Source organism: Salmo salar, chromosome ssa01 (assembly GCF_905237065.1).
Source record: "Salmo salar chromosome ssa01, Ssal_v3.1, whole genome shotgun sequence".
NCBI lineage: Eukaryota > Metazoa > Chordata > Actinopteri > Salmoniformes > Salmonidae > Salmo > Salmo salar.
Window position 1 is genome coordinate 158,198,614 of NC_059442.1, and position 15,411 is coordinate 158,214,024.

General features: G+C 43.4%; 2 protein-coding genes across 5 annotated transcripts in view; one reads left to right on the forward strand and one right to left on the reverse strand.

The window, feature by feature from the left end:
• The window catches only part of rapgef1b (Rap guanine nucleotide exchange factor (GEF) 1b), a 92,424-nt gene extending 83,855 nt beyond the window's left edge, over positions 1-8,569 (forward strand). For 3 of the 4 annotated variants that reach the window (XM_045693056.1, XM_045693053.1, XM_014141709.2), the window contains exons 12-25: positions 37-119; positions 439-547; positions 1,322-1,397; positions 1,843-1,927; positions 2,190-2,282; positions 3,205-3,319; positions 4,884-4,954; positions 5,072-5,156; positions 5,705-5,799; positions 5,986-6,064; positions 6,313-6,414; positions 6,567-6,664; positions 6,802-6,930; positions 7,322-8,569. In XM_045693056.1, coding sequence (XP_045549012.1) covers positions 37-119; positions 439-547; positions 1,322-1,397; positions 1,843-1,927; positions 2,190-2,282; positions 3,205-3,319; positions 4,884-4,954; positions 5,072-5,156; positions 5,705-5,799; positions 5,986-6,064; positions 6,313-6,414; positions 6,567-6,664; positions 6,802-6,930; positions 7,322-7,472 — 1,371 coding nt within the window. In that variant the 3' untranslated portion in view covers positions 7,473-8,569. The remainder of the gene's footprint in view (positions 1-36; positions 120-438; positions 548-1,321; positions 1,398-1,842; positions 1,928-2,189; positions 2,283-3,204; positions 3,320-4,883; positions 4,955-5,071; positions 5,157-5,704; positions 5,800-5,985; positions 6,065-6,312; positions 6,415-6,566; positions 6,665-6,801; positions 6,931-7,321) is intronic. The other variant, XM_045693050.1, reaches the window with a different exon arrangement.
• Positions 8,570-8,774: 205 nt separating this feature from the next.
• The window catches only part of LOC106569943 (uridine-cytidine kinase 1-like), an 8,876-nt gene continuing 2,239 nt past the window's right edge, over positions 8,775-15,411 (reverse strand). The window contains exons 3-7 of the mRNA XM_014141720.2: positions 15,404-15,411; positions 13,310-13,452; positions 13,075-13,169; positions 12,828-12,876; positions 8,775-12,729 (exon numbers count right to left, since the gene is read on the reverse strand). The exon at positions 15,404-15,411 is cut by the window's right edge and continues 89 nt beyond it. Coding sequence (XP_013997195.1) covers positions 12,530-12,729; positions 12,828-12,876; positions 13,075-13,169; positions 13,310-13,452; positions 15,404-15,411 — 495 coding nt within the window. The 3' untranslated portion in view covers positions 8,775-12,529. The remainder of the gene's footprint in view (positions 12,730-12,827; positions 12,877-13,074; positions 13,170-13,309; positions 13,453-15,403) is intronic.

Genomic DNA, 15,411 nt, shown 5'->3' on the forward strand with positions numbered 1-15,411 from the left:
AACCTACCTTGACAGAGATTACTCTGCCCCTCACAGCCAATCGCTGCTGACGATGTCATTCAAGACCCCGCCCCACAAATGCACTCCTCCAATAGCAAGAAGGCTCTGGACAAGGACAGGTATGAGATAAAGTGACCATTCAGGTCACATTGCATAAACACTCCCTCTCCCCTTCAGGCGTAATGTCTTTACTTGATCCGGTGATCCTAGAAGGTAAATCCGCAATTGAATGAAATGGATACTGATTAATGACCAATGCTAGGTCTATGTAAGCATAGAGAGAGAATTACTAGAAGAGACTAAGCCCCTTCTGACCAGTGCAATTTGAATGGAACATTTATCATGGGTAACAATTTTATTCTAGGTAATCATTCGATGTCTATGTATGTAAGTTTAGGTAAACAGACCTAATGGTGCTTCCATCGGTCTTTCTGTCAGCAGGAGGCAGAAGTCTACAGACTCGGTCCAGAGCGATGAGGAGGAAGTGGATGAGCTCTCTCTCATCGACCACAAGGAGATCATGTCCCGGATAACACTCAAACAGGAGGTAATTCTGCCTTCATTCATGACTGAACTAACATTATTACCCATGTCTATTGGCTAAGTAAGCATTGTCTCTAGAACGCTTGTGGTTGTCTTTGGCTACAATTTCTTTAAATGCTATTTTGTTCATGTTACATACTGTATGTGAAACTCTGACATAAGAAACCTTCACACTGGTGATATTCACATTTCACTCACATTCCTTCTATCTCTTAGTCTACTACTGACCTCTAGAGGAACTGCAGGGGATGTTTCTCCATTCAAATTATTTTTCCTTTCCTTTTTTCGGTTTGGTGCAGTCTGACAGACGTGTGCGTGTGTGTGTGTGTGCTGGTCCCCATTCTGCAAGGTCAGAAAGGGATAAAGAGAGAGGGAGGTCTGGTTAAACAACAAAGGACAACTGTAGCGGTAAATTAGAGTTTTATTGTTGGGGATCTGTCTGCTTGTGTGATCAGTGTATGTCCTGCGTATAGCAGCCCTCTCCCCCCCCCCCACTCTCTCATTCTCGCTCTCTCGTCAGTGGAGCTGGTGCAGGGCTGGGAGGGAGAGAGAGCATGGACAGAGAGGAGTGAGCTGCATTTTGGACTAGACTGCATTCCTGCCTTAATCCTCATAAAATCTCTCCCTAACCCTCTTTCTCTCTATCTCTCTATCTGCCTCGCTCCCCCATCTCTCTATCTGCCTCACTCCCCTCTATCTGCCTCACCCCTCTCTATCGATCTGCCTTGCCTCCCTTTTTCTCCATCTATTCATCTCTCTCGTTCTCTCTCTCTCTCAGAATGACGATGGTCCTGATGTGCGTGCTGGATCAAGGGATATTCTGTTAGTCCACGCCACAGAGACAGACCGCAAAGGTAGGTAGCATTTATCACCGTTCGACATCAGCCCCTATTAAAATGTGTGTTACTGTGGTTCTGGGTCAGTGGCAGAGTGTGTGTGTGTGTGTGTGTGTGTGTGTATTGTAGATGTAGTTCAAACCAGAGGGATCTGATCATGCTTTTTGTCTGTTAAATTGGTCTACAGTGAAATGTTAAGTTGTAGAATAGCTACAGTATGTCTTGACTTACAGTATGTCTTGACCAGCTTATTTCTCTGAATATCAGAGGTTACCAGAGGTGTCCCATCTATTCATGTCATCCATGTTCTCTAAAGTTGAGATGATCCATCTTTAGTTGTCAACCTCAGATGATTTGTGGTGGACTTTTAAAGGGGTGGACTTTTAAAGGGGTGGACTTTTAAAGGGGTGGACTTTTAAACGGGTGGACTAAAGGGGTGGTGTTCTCCTCTGCTCCCTTACAGATCTGGTGTTGTACTGTGAGGTCTTCCTGACCACATACAGGACCTTTATCAGCCCAGAGGACCTCATTAAGAAGCTCCACTACAGATATCCTTTTTTGGTCGCCTCGAGTGTCTCAACACCAGCTAGAATATTGTGTGTTGGAATACTAACAACTGAATGGATTTGGCTTGTGGTGATGAGATAAATACAGAAAAGGTGTGTAGGTAAACCTGATTGTGTCCCAACTATGTTGTCACCTAAAGTGACTTCTGTGAGAGTGGAAAATATATTCACCGTTTTGTGAATGTGGGACGTAATACTTGAGAGTGCAGGTCATTTCAGTCATTTCTCCTTGACCACAGACCACATACACCAGGTTCTGTCACAGTCCAGACACGTTTAAGAAGCGGGTCAGCAAGAACACCTTCTTTGTGCTCGTTAGACTGGTGGACGAACTGTGGTGAGTATGGATGGACATATTCTATAGAATCTATACAGTACCTTACTCAGACTCTCAGTACAGCCACATATTATATACAGTACCTTACTCAGACTCTCAGTACAGCCACATATTATATACAGTACCTTACTCAGATTCGACAGCCATATTAATACAGTACCTTACTCAGACTCTCAGTACAGCCACATATTATATACAGTACCTTACTCAGACTCTCAGTACAGCCACATATTATATACAGTACCTTACTCAGACTCTCAGTACAGCCACATATTATATACAGTACCTTACTCAGACTCTCAATACAGCCACATATTATATACAGTACCTTACTCAGACTCTCAGTACAGCCACATATTATATACAGTACCTTACTCAGACTCTCAGTACTGCCACATATTATATACAGTACCTTACTCAGACTCTCAGTACAGCCACATATTATATACAGTACCTTACTCAGACTCTCAGTACAGCCACATATTATATACAGTACCTTACTCAGACTCTCAGTACAGCCCCATATTATATACAGTACCTTACTCAGACTCTCAGTACAGCCACATATTATATACAGTACCTTACTCAGACTCTCAGTACAGCCCCATATTATATACAGTACCTTACTCAGACTCTCAGTACAGCCCCATATTATATACAGTACCTTACTCAGACTCTCAGTACAGCCACATATTATATACAGTACCTTACTCAGACTCTCAGTACAGCCACAGAAGTGGCTTTTTACTGTTTAAGCTCCAATTTTTCTAGGCAGTAGATAGCCCTGGGGATCCAACAGAATAGAAATGACTTCCAAAGAGTGTGTTGGAAGCAGACAACCCTCAATGTTAACTTACCTTTCAGTGTTAAGTGAATTAACTTCTCCTCCCTTTAATCTTCTCCTCTCCCCCCTTTCCATCAGTCTGGTGGAGTTAACAGAGGACATCCTGAAGCAGCTGATGGACCTGGTGTTCAGGCTGGTGTGTAACGGCGAGCTGAGTCTGGCCCGCGTGCTCCGCAAGAACATCCTGGACAAGGTCTGTCCAACAACACCACTACCTTCCCCTCAACACCTTCACCTCCCTCAACACCTTCACCTCAACACTCTTAGCAGTTGATGTTATTCTTTAATAACGCAGACCCCAAAGCAAATCAGGGGGAGGAAAATAGGTTTATTGAAAGAGGATAAATCATAATGTTATGCTAAGAGGTAGATGGTCGTTCCTTCCTTGTCCTCAGTGATTCTCTCCAGTGATTCTCTCCACACAACAAAGGGACAGGATGCTCATTATAGCCCAACCCTAGCATGTGTTGGCCAATTACAATTCCTTGCAATAAAACTGGGCCGATGGCCAAATAACAAGTATCCTATTTCAGGTTGGACCAATGAGAATGTGCCACACGTAGCTATGAGTTCAGGACTGACATTCCTAACAGACGTTGAACTGAAAACCCAACTATTTCCATTGATAATTCCCTGTTAACTGTTAGTACTCTATTGACCGTTACTACGCTATTGACTTTTAGCACTCTTGACCTCTCGTCTTCTGCGTTGTGTATTTATCTTCAACATATTCTTACAACACCTTCACCTCCCTCAACACCTTCACCTCTCAACACCTTCACCTACCTTAACAGTTTCACCTCAACACCAGCACCTACCTCAACAGCTTCCTCAACACCTTCACCTACCTCAACAGCTTCCTCAACACCTTCACCTACCTCAACACCTTCACCTACCTCAACAGCTTCACCTCAACAGCTTTACCTCAACACCTTCACCTACCTCAACAGCTTCACCTCAACACCTTCACCTACCTCAACAGCTTCACCTCAACACCTTCACCTACCTCAACAGCTTCACCTCAACACCTTCACCTACCTCAACAGCTTCACCCACCTCAACACCTTCACCTACCTCAACAGCTTCACCCACCTCAACACCTTCACCTACCTCAACACCTTCACCTACCTCAACACCTTCACCCACCTCAACAGCTTCACCCACCTCAACAGCTTCACCCACCTCAACACCTTCACCTACCTCAACAGCTTCACCCACCTCAACACCTTCACCTCAACACCTTCACCTACCTCAACAGCTTCACCTCAACACCTTCACCTACCTCAACAGCTTCACCTCAACACCTTCACCTACCTCAACAGCTTCACCCACCTCAACACCTTCACCTACCTCAACAGCTTCACCTCAACACCTTCACCTACCTCAACAGCTTCACCCACCTCAACACCTTCACCTACCTCAACACCTTCACCTACCTCAACACCTTCACCCACCTCAACAGCTTCACCCACCTCAACAGCTTCACCCACCTCAACAGCTTCACCCACCTCAACAGCTTCACCCACCTCAACAGCTTCACCCACCTCAACACCTTCACCCACCTCAACACCTTCACCTTAACACCTATCCCCTTTAACACCTTCACACTGTGTTGCACTTAATAAAAGTGCTGTGGTGTATAGATCTATTGTTAATGTCAATTAGAATATTCAGGAAAGGCTCTCATTCTGCAGTAGCTTGTGATTGGGAGGCATTTTGAATGTTATGTCTGTAAATGAATTGTTATTGTTTTGAAGGTGGAGCAGAAGAAGCTGCTGCGCTGCACCAACTCGCTCAAGCCGCTGGCCGCCCGGGGCGTGTCCGCCAGGTAGGCGTCAACCAGGGGTTAAGGGTCAGGAGACAATGGGAGGGGCTATGACAACCTCTTCTTGCACCATCCATGTTTACTTTCTGTCATTAAGTGTTTTTGTGTGTGTGACCACAGGCCCGGAACGCTGCATGACTTCCGCAGCCATGAAATCGCCGATCAGCTCACGCTCCTGGATGCAGAACTTTTCTACAACATCGAGGTACCAGAGAGCCCTTTACTGTCCTTGTTTTGCTTCCAATTCTCATTGTGCTCCAGTTATCTAACCCTATATCTCTCCTTCTTTCTCTGTCTCTCCTTAGATTCCTGAGATGTTGGTGTTATTGACTATCCTAACTCTATATCTCCCTCTCTGTCTCTGCTTAGATTCCTGAGATGTTGGTGTTATTGACTATCCTAACTCTATATCTCCCTCTCTGTCTCTGCTTAGATTCCTGAGGTGTTGGTGTTATTGACTATCCTAACTCTATATCTCCCTCTCTGTCTCTGCTTAGATTCCTGAGGTGTTGGTGTTATTGACTATCCTAACTCTATATCTTCCTCTCTGTCTCTGCTTAGATTCCTGAGGTGTTGGTGTTATTGACTATCCTAACTCTATATCTCCCTCTCTGTCTCTGCTTAGATTCCTGAGATGTTGGTGTTATTGACTATCCTAACTCTATATCTTCCTCTCTGTCTCTGCTTAGATTCCTGAGGTGTTGGTGTTATTGACTATCCTAACTCTATATCTCCCTCTCTGTCTCTGCTTAGATTCCTGAGGTGTTGCTTTGGGCCAAGGAACAGAACGAGGAAAAGAGTCCCAATCTGACTCAGTTCACAGAGCACTTTAACAATATGAGCTACTGGTGAGAGCTGGACCTGAGCCTATACTTACAGGCTGTCTATGCTTTACATAACTCCCACCAGATAGACCTTATCACTCCTAAGTCACCTAGCTTTGCAATGGCTGTTCAACACCTCAAAATGGCAAAAGAAATTACACACAGTCTCACTTTCTCTCTCACAGAACACTGTTTGTGTTTGTCCTCTAGGGTGCGCTCTCTAATCATTCAGCAGGAGAAAGGCCAGGACAGAGAGAAGCTGCTCCTCAAGTTCATTAAGATCATGAAGGTGACCAACCTCAACGTTCATACAACCACAGTTCTTCCTGTTAACTAAATATATATATATATATATATATAACTAAATATATAACAAAATATATGTATATATTTATTTTACCTTTATTTAACTATTTATTTAACTAGGCAAGTCAGTTCAGAACAAATTCTTATTTACAATGACGGCCTTACTATATCTAGTTAATGACTAACTCTCTGGACAACTGTTCTTATCCTGTTTCTCCTCTTCTTATGTAGCACTTAAGAAAGTTGAACAATTTCAACTCGTACTTGGCAATACTGTCTGCCCTGGACTCAGCCCCCATCCGCAGACTGGAGTGGCAGAAACAGACATCAGAGGTGAGTCAAACAGTAGTGTATTAAGTCTAACAAACATGTGATATAGCTATACTAGATATCCACACTCACATTTTTGAATTGTATTTCTATGGCATGTCTTTTTAATATACTATGGGTATAACACATTGTGACACACTGTTGGTCTCTCCCAGGGATTGGAGGAATACTGCACTTTGATTGACAGCTCGTCGTCTTTCCGAGCGTACCGGGCGGCTCTGGCCGACGTGGAGCCTCCATGCATCCCATACCTGTAAGTCTGTGTACATGTACACCTGAGCCGGGTGATTTTTCATCACATTGGGTTTTAGTCTACTCTTCATAGGACTGTCTGTCTTTATCTCTCTATTCTTCTCTCCTCTCTAAACTCATCCTCCTCTCTTCTCCCAGCGGTCTAATCCTGCAGGACCTGACCTTCGTCCACCTGGGGAACCCTGATCTCATCGATGGGAAGGTCAACTTCTCTAAGCGCTGGCAGCAGTTCAACATCCTGGACAGCATGAGGCGCTTCCAGCAAATGTGAGTAGAAAGGTCATCCCAGGAGAAAAGCATCCACAAATCTCCAAACAGATAGAGCGCATGGTATAAATATGGTCTATTTCAGGGATGGGCAACTGGCAGCGCCCCCCCCCCCCTTTGTAGGCTTGCGGAGCCACTGTGGCTCATCATGAGTTCCGATTTTTTTTGTGGCATCCATCAGTTGCCTTCCTTGGTCTATTTCATATCAATCAATAAGACTACAATAGTCATCCCACGTGAGGTAAGCAGTGAACCAAATCTTATATGAAAACCTTCATATTAACCCCCATACAACAAAAGGTGGACCATTTCCAGCGTTCATATTTGTATCGCTTATCCATTGGCATCTAGTTGATCAACTCGTTATGTCTGTCTTTCCGACCCACCCCAGGCATTATGAGCTGAAGCGCAATGACGACATTGTGTGCTTCTTCAACGACTTCAGCGACCACCTGGCCGAGGAGGCGCTGTGGGAGCTCTCGCTGAAGATCAAGCCTCGAAACATCACCCGGAGGCGGACAGAGCGTGAAGAGAAGACCTAGGGGATGTAGGGGCACGGCGTGGTGCCCAAACCCGGGACCAGGTCCCGCTGAGGGACCTCCACTGTGCTACAGACACTAACTCCACTTTACTATGGACGGACAGACGGACGGGATAGATGGATGGACACAATCAGTTGGACCTAACTAACATGGGAAGAGTGACTGACTAGGGCCGGACCAGAGCACATACAGTAGGCTAGTAGGGAGGAAAAGACTGGTTTAAAATGACTCTGCACTGCTCTGCTACACTGGGATATTATGGGGGGTTTTATGATTGACATGGGATTCTCTCCACCCTGAACTGCTGTTGGCAGGGGAGAAACTCCTAGCCAATGGGAGGAGAGGAGAAAGACTTGTATAAAGGATGTTATGTAAGGAGGATGTGGAGATACCGCTCACTGTCCTCTCCCATTTTAGTGTGTAAGTGTGAGGTGAAAGCTCCTCTACACCCTGATACCAACACCCTATTCCCTTCTCTTCCTCCCTACATAGTGTGTGCCACCATTGGGTCAGCCCCTACTGCCCCCTTCCCCTGACTTAACTTCCCTCCAACATTGAAGGAAGATAAAGTTCCTTGTATCCATGGAATCCTCAGTATTCTGGACTGCAGTCTAGGGAATGGGAATCTGAGGGTTGGTAGAGGTGGACTGGACTTGTAGCAAGAGTGTATTTTTGTTATTATTAATCATGTGTGGTTGTGATGTATTATACAGTGCTCCTTTTGTTCTTAAAAAGGATGTTTATTATGCTATTAAGAGAAGTGCTTAGCTTCTACCCAAGTGCCATAATAATGTGCACTCTAAAAAGCAACGCAACAAAAAAAAGACCCAAAAAGTGACTAAAGATGCTGTGATCTATGTACGTCATAGTCAATCATTGTGTGCCATGTTTGAGTGAGAGAACTGCCAGGCAATCAGAAGTGTGTGTGTGTGTGTGTGTGTGTGTGTGTGTGTGTGTGTGTGTGTGTGTGTGTGTGTGTGTGTGTGTGTGATCTGTGTTTGTCTGTCCATTGTGTGCTGTAGTTCTTCATTCTGATTCCTTTGGAATAATCCTGTCATCCTCATCACACTATGCAATAAAACTGCTCAGTTTCTATACATCAAGGCATCACCATCTTAAGAGGTTTGACAGACTGCTACTTATATGTTCCTTATGGGCAAAATCCCAACAAGATCGGCGCTCCTAACTTTGACTTTTGCATTATCATGCATTGATATCAATGGAAGACTTGTTGCGCTCGAAAGTTAGGATTCAGCCCCAACTGGTCATTCTGGTTGGACAATAACAACCACAAGCCACTGATAGTGAACGTAATATTTGTAATATTTCTTAAATATCATGGTCATTGGAAAATGCTTTACAAAATAAAGGCAAGTTAAGGCATGAATTTACCTTGGCATCAAGGAATGATCCAACAAATATACAGTTCATGAAGCAAAGTCTAAAGAATACTTAAAATGTGATACATATTGTATGAAATCCTTCATTTGTCTATAATATTCGATGCATATATTATAATCTGATTTCTACATGTATTGCATTTATATATTTGTTCAGTATGAAACAAAGACACTGAATCATGGTCGTACATGAAGTCTACTACATTACTAGTTATTCATTGTTGGCTGTGAAAGCCCAACAGGTAAAACAATGTGCAAAGCCAAAATCAAAACAGACATTAACTTCAAACTAACATTAAAAGGACAGTTTTCCTTCATCTCACCCTCACTCCTATTTCAGTCACAGAGGTAGTCAAGCCACCACAGGGTAAAAAGTCACATAGAAGGCAGTGATTAAAAAGTGGAAGAGTTGTTGTGTACCTGTGATTGCTCTGTTTCAATGATGCTTGCAATTTCAGTGGTATCTATTTCAGTAATATACTAATGAATCATTACTGATGTGTCAGACTCATTTTCCTCCAGACTTCCCTATCTGACTGGATGCTCTGCAGTCTGCACGTGACAAGGGTGAGTTAAGGGCAGGCTAGGCTCCCCATCTCTCTCCTAGACCATGTCAGGATATATATATATATATGGTGTGTTGGATTTGAGCATTGATGCTTTTACTGACATGGTCTAGGAGAGAGATGGGGAGCCTAGCCTGCCCTTAACTCACCCTTGTCACACACATTAATATATATATATACATATTCACACACATTAATATATATATACATATTCACACACAGTGCCTTCAGAAAGTATTCACACCCCTCGACTTTTTCCACATTTTGTTAAAGCACGTGTCAAACTCATTCCATTGAGGGCTGAGTGTCTGTGGGTTTTCACTCCTCCCTTGTACTTGATTGATGAATTAAGGTCACTGATTAGTAAGGAACTCCCCTCACCTGGTTATCTTAACTGAAAGGAAAAACTAAAAACCAGCAGACACTAGGCCCTCCATGGAATGAGTTGGACACCCCTGTGTTACAGCCTACATTTTAAATTGTCTCACTGGCCTAAAAATGTACTTAATTCACATACGTTGCATGGATTCATTGTGTGCAATAAGTGTCTAGTATATATATTTTTATTGACTACCTCTCTGTACCCCACACATATAATTACCACAAAGACCAAGGATGTTTTCCAATGCCTTGCAAAGGAGGGCACCTATTGGTAGATGGGTAAACATTTTAAAAGCAGACAAATATCATTTTGAGCATGGCGAAGTTATTAATTACAATTTGGATGGTGTACCAATACACCCAGTCACTACAAAGATACAGGCGTCCTTCCAAACTCAATAGGCAGAGGGGAAGGAAACCGCTCAGGGATTTCACCATGAGGCCAATGGTGACTTTAAAACAGTTTAATGGCTGTGAAAGCAGAACTTAGGATGGATCAACATTAGTTACTCCACAATACTAACCTATATGAGAGTGAAAAGAAGGAAGCCTGTGCAGAATAAAAATATTCTAAAACATGCATCCTGTTTGCAGTCAGGCACTAAAGTAAAACTGCGGCAAACTAATGAACTTTGTGTTGAATACAAAACATGTTTGGAGTAAATCCAACACAGTACATCACTCACTACCACTATTCATACACTGAACAAAAACGCTAAATGTAGGTCCCTTGTTTCATGAGATGAAATAGAAGATCTCAATGTGGTGCACAAATTTGTTTAAATCCCTGTTAGTAAACATTTCTCCTTTGCCAAGATAATCCATCCACCTGACAGGTCTGGCATATCAAGAAGCTGTTTAAACAGCATAATCATTACAAAGATGCACCTTGTGCTGGGGATAATAAAAGGCCACAACACAATGCCACAGATGTCTCAAGTTGAGGGAGAGTGCAATTGGCAAGCTGACTGCAGGAATGTCCAACAGAGCTGTTGCCAGAGAATTTAATGTTCATATCTCTACCGTAGACGAGCGGTTTCCTGAACGTTGTGAACAGAGTGCCCCGTGGTGGCAGTGGGGTTATGGAATGGGCAGGCATAACCTACAAACACAATTGCATTTTATCGATGGCAATTTGAATGCACAGAGATACCGTAATGAGATCCTAAGGCCCGTTGTCATGCCATTCATCCGCCGTCATCACCTCATGTTTCAGCATTGATAATGCATGGCCCTATGGCGCAAGGATCTGTACATAATTCCTGGAAGCTGAAAATGTCCCAGTTCTTCCATGGCCTGCATACTCACCAGACATGTCACCCATTGAGCATGTTTCGGTTGCTCTGGATCGAAGTGTACGAAAACGTGTTCCTGCCCCCACCAATATCCAGCAACTTTGCACAGCCATTGATGAGGAGTGGCACAACATTCCATAGGCCACAATCAACAGTCAACTCTATTCAAAGGAGAGGCAAATGGTCACACCAGACCACTGACTGGTTTTCTGATCCACGCTGCTACCTTTTTTTTTTTTAGGTATCTATGACCAACAGATGCATATCTGTATTCCCAGTTGTGAAATCCATAGATGAGGGCCTAATGAATTTATTTCAAGTGACTGCTTTCCTTATATGAACTGTAAATCCATCATCTTTAAAAGTGTTGCATGTTACGTTTGTATTTTTTCAAGCATATTGTGGCTGAATTATGTTATGGGTATGCTTGTCATTGGCAAGGACTAGGGATTTTTTTTAGGACAAAATAAAAACTGAATAGAGCTAAGCAGACAAAATCCTAGAGGAAAACCTGTTTTAGTCTGCTTTCCAACAGATATTGGGAGACAAATTCACCTTTCAGCAGGACAATAACTTTAAACAAGGCTAAATATTCACTAGAGTTGCTTACCAAAATGATATTGAATGTTCCTGAGTAGCCTAGTTATATTTGACTTAAATTGCTTAAATCTATGGCAAGACTTAAATTAATACTTATGTACATGAGATTTCTGTATTTCATTTTCAATACACTTGTAAACATGTTTTCACTTTGTCCTTTTGGGGTGTTGTGTGTAGAATTTAATCAATTTTGAATTCAGGCTGTAACAACAAATGTGGAATAAATCAAGGGGTATGAGTACTTTCTGTATATACACTGAGTGTACAAAACATTAGGAACACCTGCTCTTTAAATGACACTGACCAGGTGAATCCAGGTTAAAAACTATGATCCATTATTGATGTCACTTGTTAATTCCACTTCAATCAGTGTAGATGAAGGGGAGGAGTCAGGTTAAAGAAGGATTTAAGCCTTGAGGCAATTGAGACAGATTGTGTGTGTGCCATTCAGAGGGTGAATGGGCAAGACAAAATATTTAAGTGCCTCTGAACGGGGTATGGTAGTAGGGGCTGTGCGCACCGGTTTAAGTGTGTCGAGCTGCAACGCTGCTGGGTTTTTCAAGCTCAACAGTTTCCTGTGTGTATCAAGAATGGTCCACCACCCAAAGGACATCCAGCCAACTTAGCACAACTGTGGGAAGCATTGGAGTCAATATGGGCCAGCATCCCTGTGGAATGCTTACAACACCTTGTAGAGTCCATGCTCCAATGAATTGAGGCTGTTCTGAGGGCAAAAGGGGGTGCAACTCAATATTAGGAAAGTGTATGTAGAAGTAGACTGTCAGTCTGAGAGTAAACACACACACACGGCTGCCTCAGTGGGGGCGACTGCTCGGCTCCAGTAAAACCCTCTTCCCTAGGGGAAGGTTGGAGGTGGCGTTGTCCAGGTCCCCCTGCTCCGAGAAGGCCCGCTTGATGCCCCGGCTGTGCCCGTTCACCACTCCTCCATGCTGCCACTTACAGAGGTCCCCATTCAGGATGTCCTGGATGTGCTGCACGATGAGGTTGATGGCCACTGAGAATGAGAGGCAGATTAATAAGAGGGAGGGATATGGAGAGAGAGAGGGAGGGATATGGAGAGAGTCTATAGGCTTCATCAGTGCTATAACTTACCCATGTTGTCAACTCCTCTAGGAATAATTACATCTGCATATTTCTTGGTCTGGGGAAAAATAACTCAATGTAAATTTGGTAGCTAATGCTTTCAAAAGACTGCATTTAGAACAGAATATACATTTGTCACAAATTAGTCACTGGGTGTTAAATGTGTCATATTTTAAGTGTCCATAATTAGCCCTATTAATAAAGAACGAAAGTGTCCATTATCTGTTATCGGTGTGTGGTTCTGCTGGACATTTACAGGTAAACAGAACTCCTCGAAGGCTGGCTTGACGAACGTGGTGTACTGGTTAAGGATCTGCTCCAGGTCTCTGTCCCTCTTCATGTCCCGCAGAACTGCAGGTCAAAATCACAACCAGGTCAGGATCAAGACAAATGTGACAATTCAGTATATACATCAAATATGTTAGAAAAATGTGTGTATGCATAGTTGGTGCATCCCCTTGTTAAGGATTAGTTGTGTTTGTCAGTAGTACCTCTGTGGGAAAGCCTGACATCAGAGTCAGTGTCCACAAAGAGCTTCATGTGAAACATGTCCCTCACTTCCTGAGAGTAGAATACCAGAATGCCCTCAAACAGAACCACATCAGCCGGGTACACCGTGATCCTGTCCTGCAGCCTGGAACACACGTACACACACATTAAGCACCAAATGTATAGTACACAGAGGTATTCTATAGACAGACTAAGTTTCACCTGAATGCATGATTGGCATGGGTTAGTTCATCTGCAAATGCAATGACATGTCTGAGGCTGCACACATCAGGACGATGAACGGCTGTTCACACCCTTGAGCCAAATAAGCCAGAGTAGTAGGGTGCTCTTCCCCAGCGAAAACTAAAGTGAAGCTTAAGAAATACAAAGAGGCCTCCCCAGTGGCACTAGAGGCATCACTACAGACCCAGGTTCCATTCTGGACTGTATCACAACCCGGTCGTGATCTAGATTCCCATAGGGTGCGCTCAATTGGCCCAGCGTCGTCTGGGTTAGGGGAGGGGTTTGCTGGGGGGCGCTTTACCTGACTCATCGCGCTCTAGCGACTCCTTGTGGCTGGCCAGGCGCCTGCGGGCTGACCTCAGTCGTCAGGTGAACGGCGTTTCCTCCGACACATTGGTGCGGCTGGCTTCCGGTTTAAGCCGGGGGGGGGGGGGGGGTGTTAAGAAACGCGGTTTGGCGGGCCATGTTTCGGAGCCCATTGGGGAGTTGCCGCGATGAGACAAGATTGAAATTGGTTAGAAAAGGGGGGAAAAAATTACTAATAAAAGAAATACAAATAGCTTGAGTCTGTAGTCTGGGCAGTGCGTAAAGTGGGGCTGACCCCATTTAGTCGACTTGTCGATTGTTAGGTTGATAGGCTGTATATTTTTTTTGTCGGAGTGGCAAATATATACAAAAAAATGTATGGCACACGACACCTGTCTGATACACACCTGTCTCAGTGGACTAATCCATTGGAGATCGCAGGGATGGCTCACCAGTAGTACACTTACCATTAATTCCCATCATTTCTAATTACAATGTTTGTTTTTTTTAGGTAGTTTCTGTTAAATCTGTTTTTATGTTAATGCATTCAATATATTATTATTACAGTCTTAGCGTTGTCATTGTAGGAGTGGACACGTTGTTTACAGAGTGCACAACCCAGGTTTATTTCTGAGTTGTCAATTTATTCATTGTCTTTTGTTTGGAGTGCTCCTATCAATCTTGAGTAAGGACATGCACCTGGTAACTCATAGAAGTAGGCCCAGGCTACCTGGCCTGCACGCAAATGTAGGCCTATAAATGTGCCTATTTAGGGATCTGATACTATTTCTGATTGTCTTAACTCACCATCACTGTGGAGCTTCTCAAAGTCATTTTTTCTTCTCCTCAAACAAAGCAAATGAAGTATTTTACATCCATTGAGAACCACTCAGCATGAAAGGCAAAAGAAAATGTAATCCTCTGATCAGTGGAAACGTCAAAATATAGGCCTACCTGATTATTTCTTATCCCCTGCGCAAAATAGCCTACAGCCTACATCTAGTTTACTTTATTCAAACATCGGGTGCGTCTATCTAAGGAAAAATACACATTTTAAAATATCAACCAATTGATTGTCGAAAGAACAGACGACTCTCGGTCAACCAAGATTTGTTTTCCTCAGGAACTGCCCTAGTGTGCAGTGCATCAAAAAACATGTAAGAGATTGCAGCAGACAACTCAGACAGAGGCACTCTGTAGCAGGAGTGTATTCATTAGTCTGATTCCATTGCAAAACGTTTTGCAACAATAACCATTTACTTTAGGGACCAAACAAAAAGGGGAAAGACCTATCTGAATTAAATTGTTTTCATTGCACAAAGTTTTCCATTTGGAGTAAACGCTTTCCATTGCAAAACGATTTCCAATGGACTAATGCAATGAAATCAGACTTGAATACACCTAGTTATTTTGGTTTTTCTTTTCAGTCAAGGGTCATCTATCTGGGCTCTGTGGAATGTGGGCATTTTTTATCCCGTCTGTCTGAATTCAAGAATGGGATTTCTAACTCTGTTACACTGGGTCTGGATGGAATGTTTCCTTCTCACCTGGAATG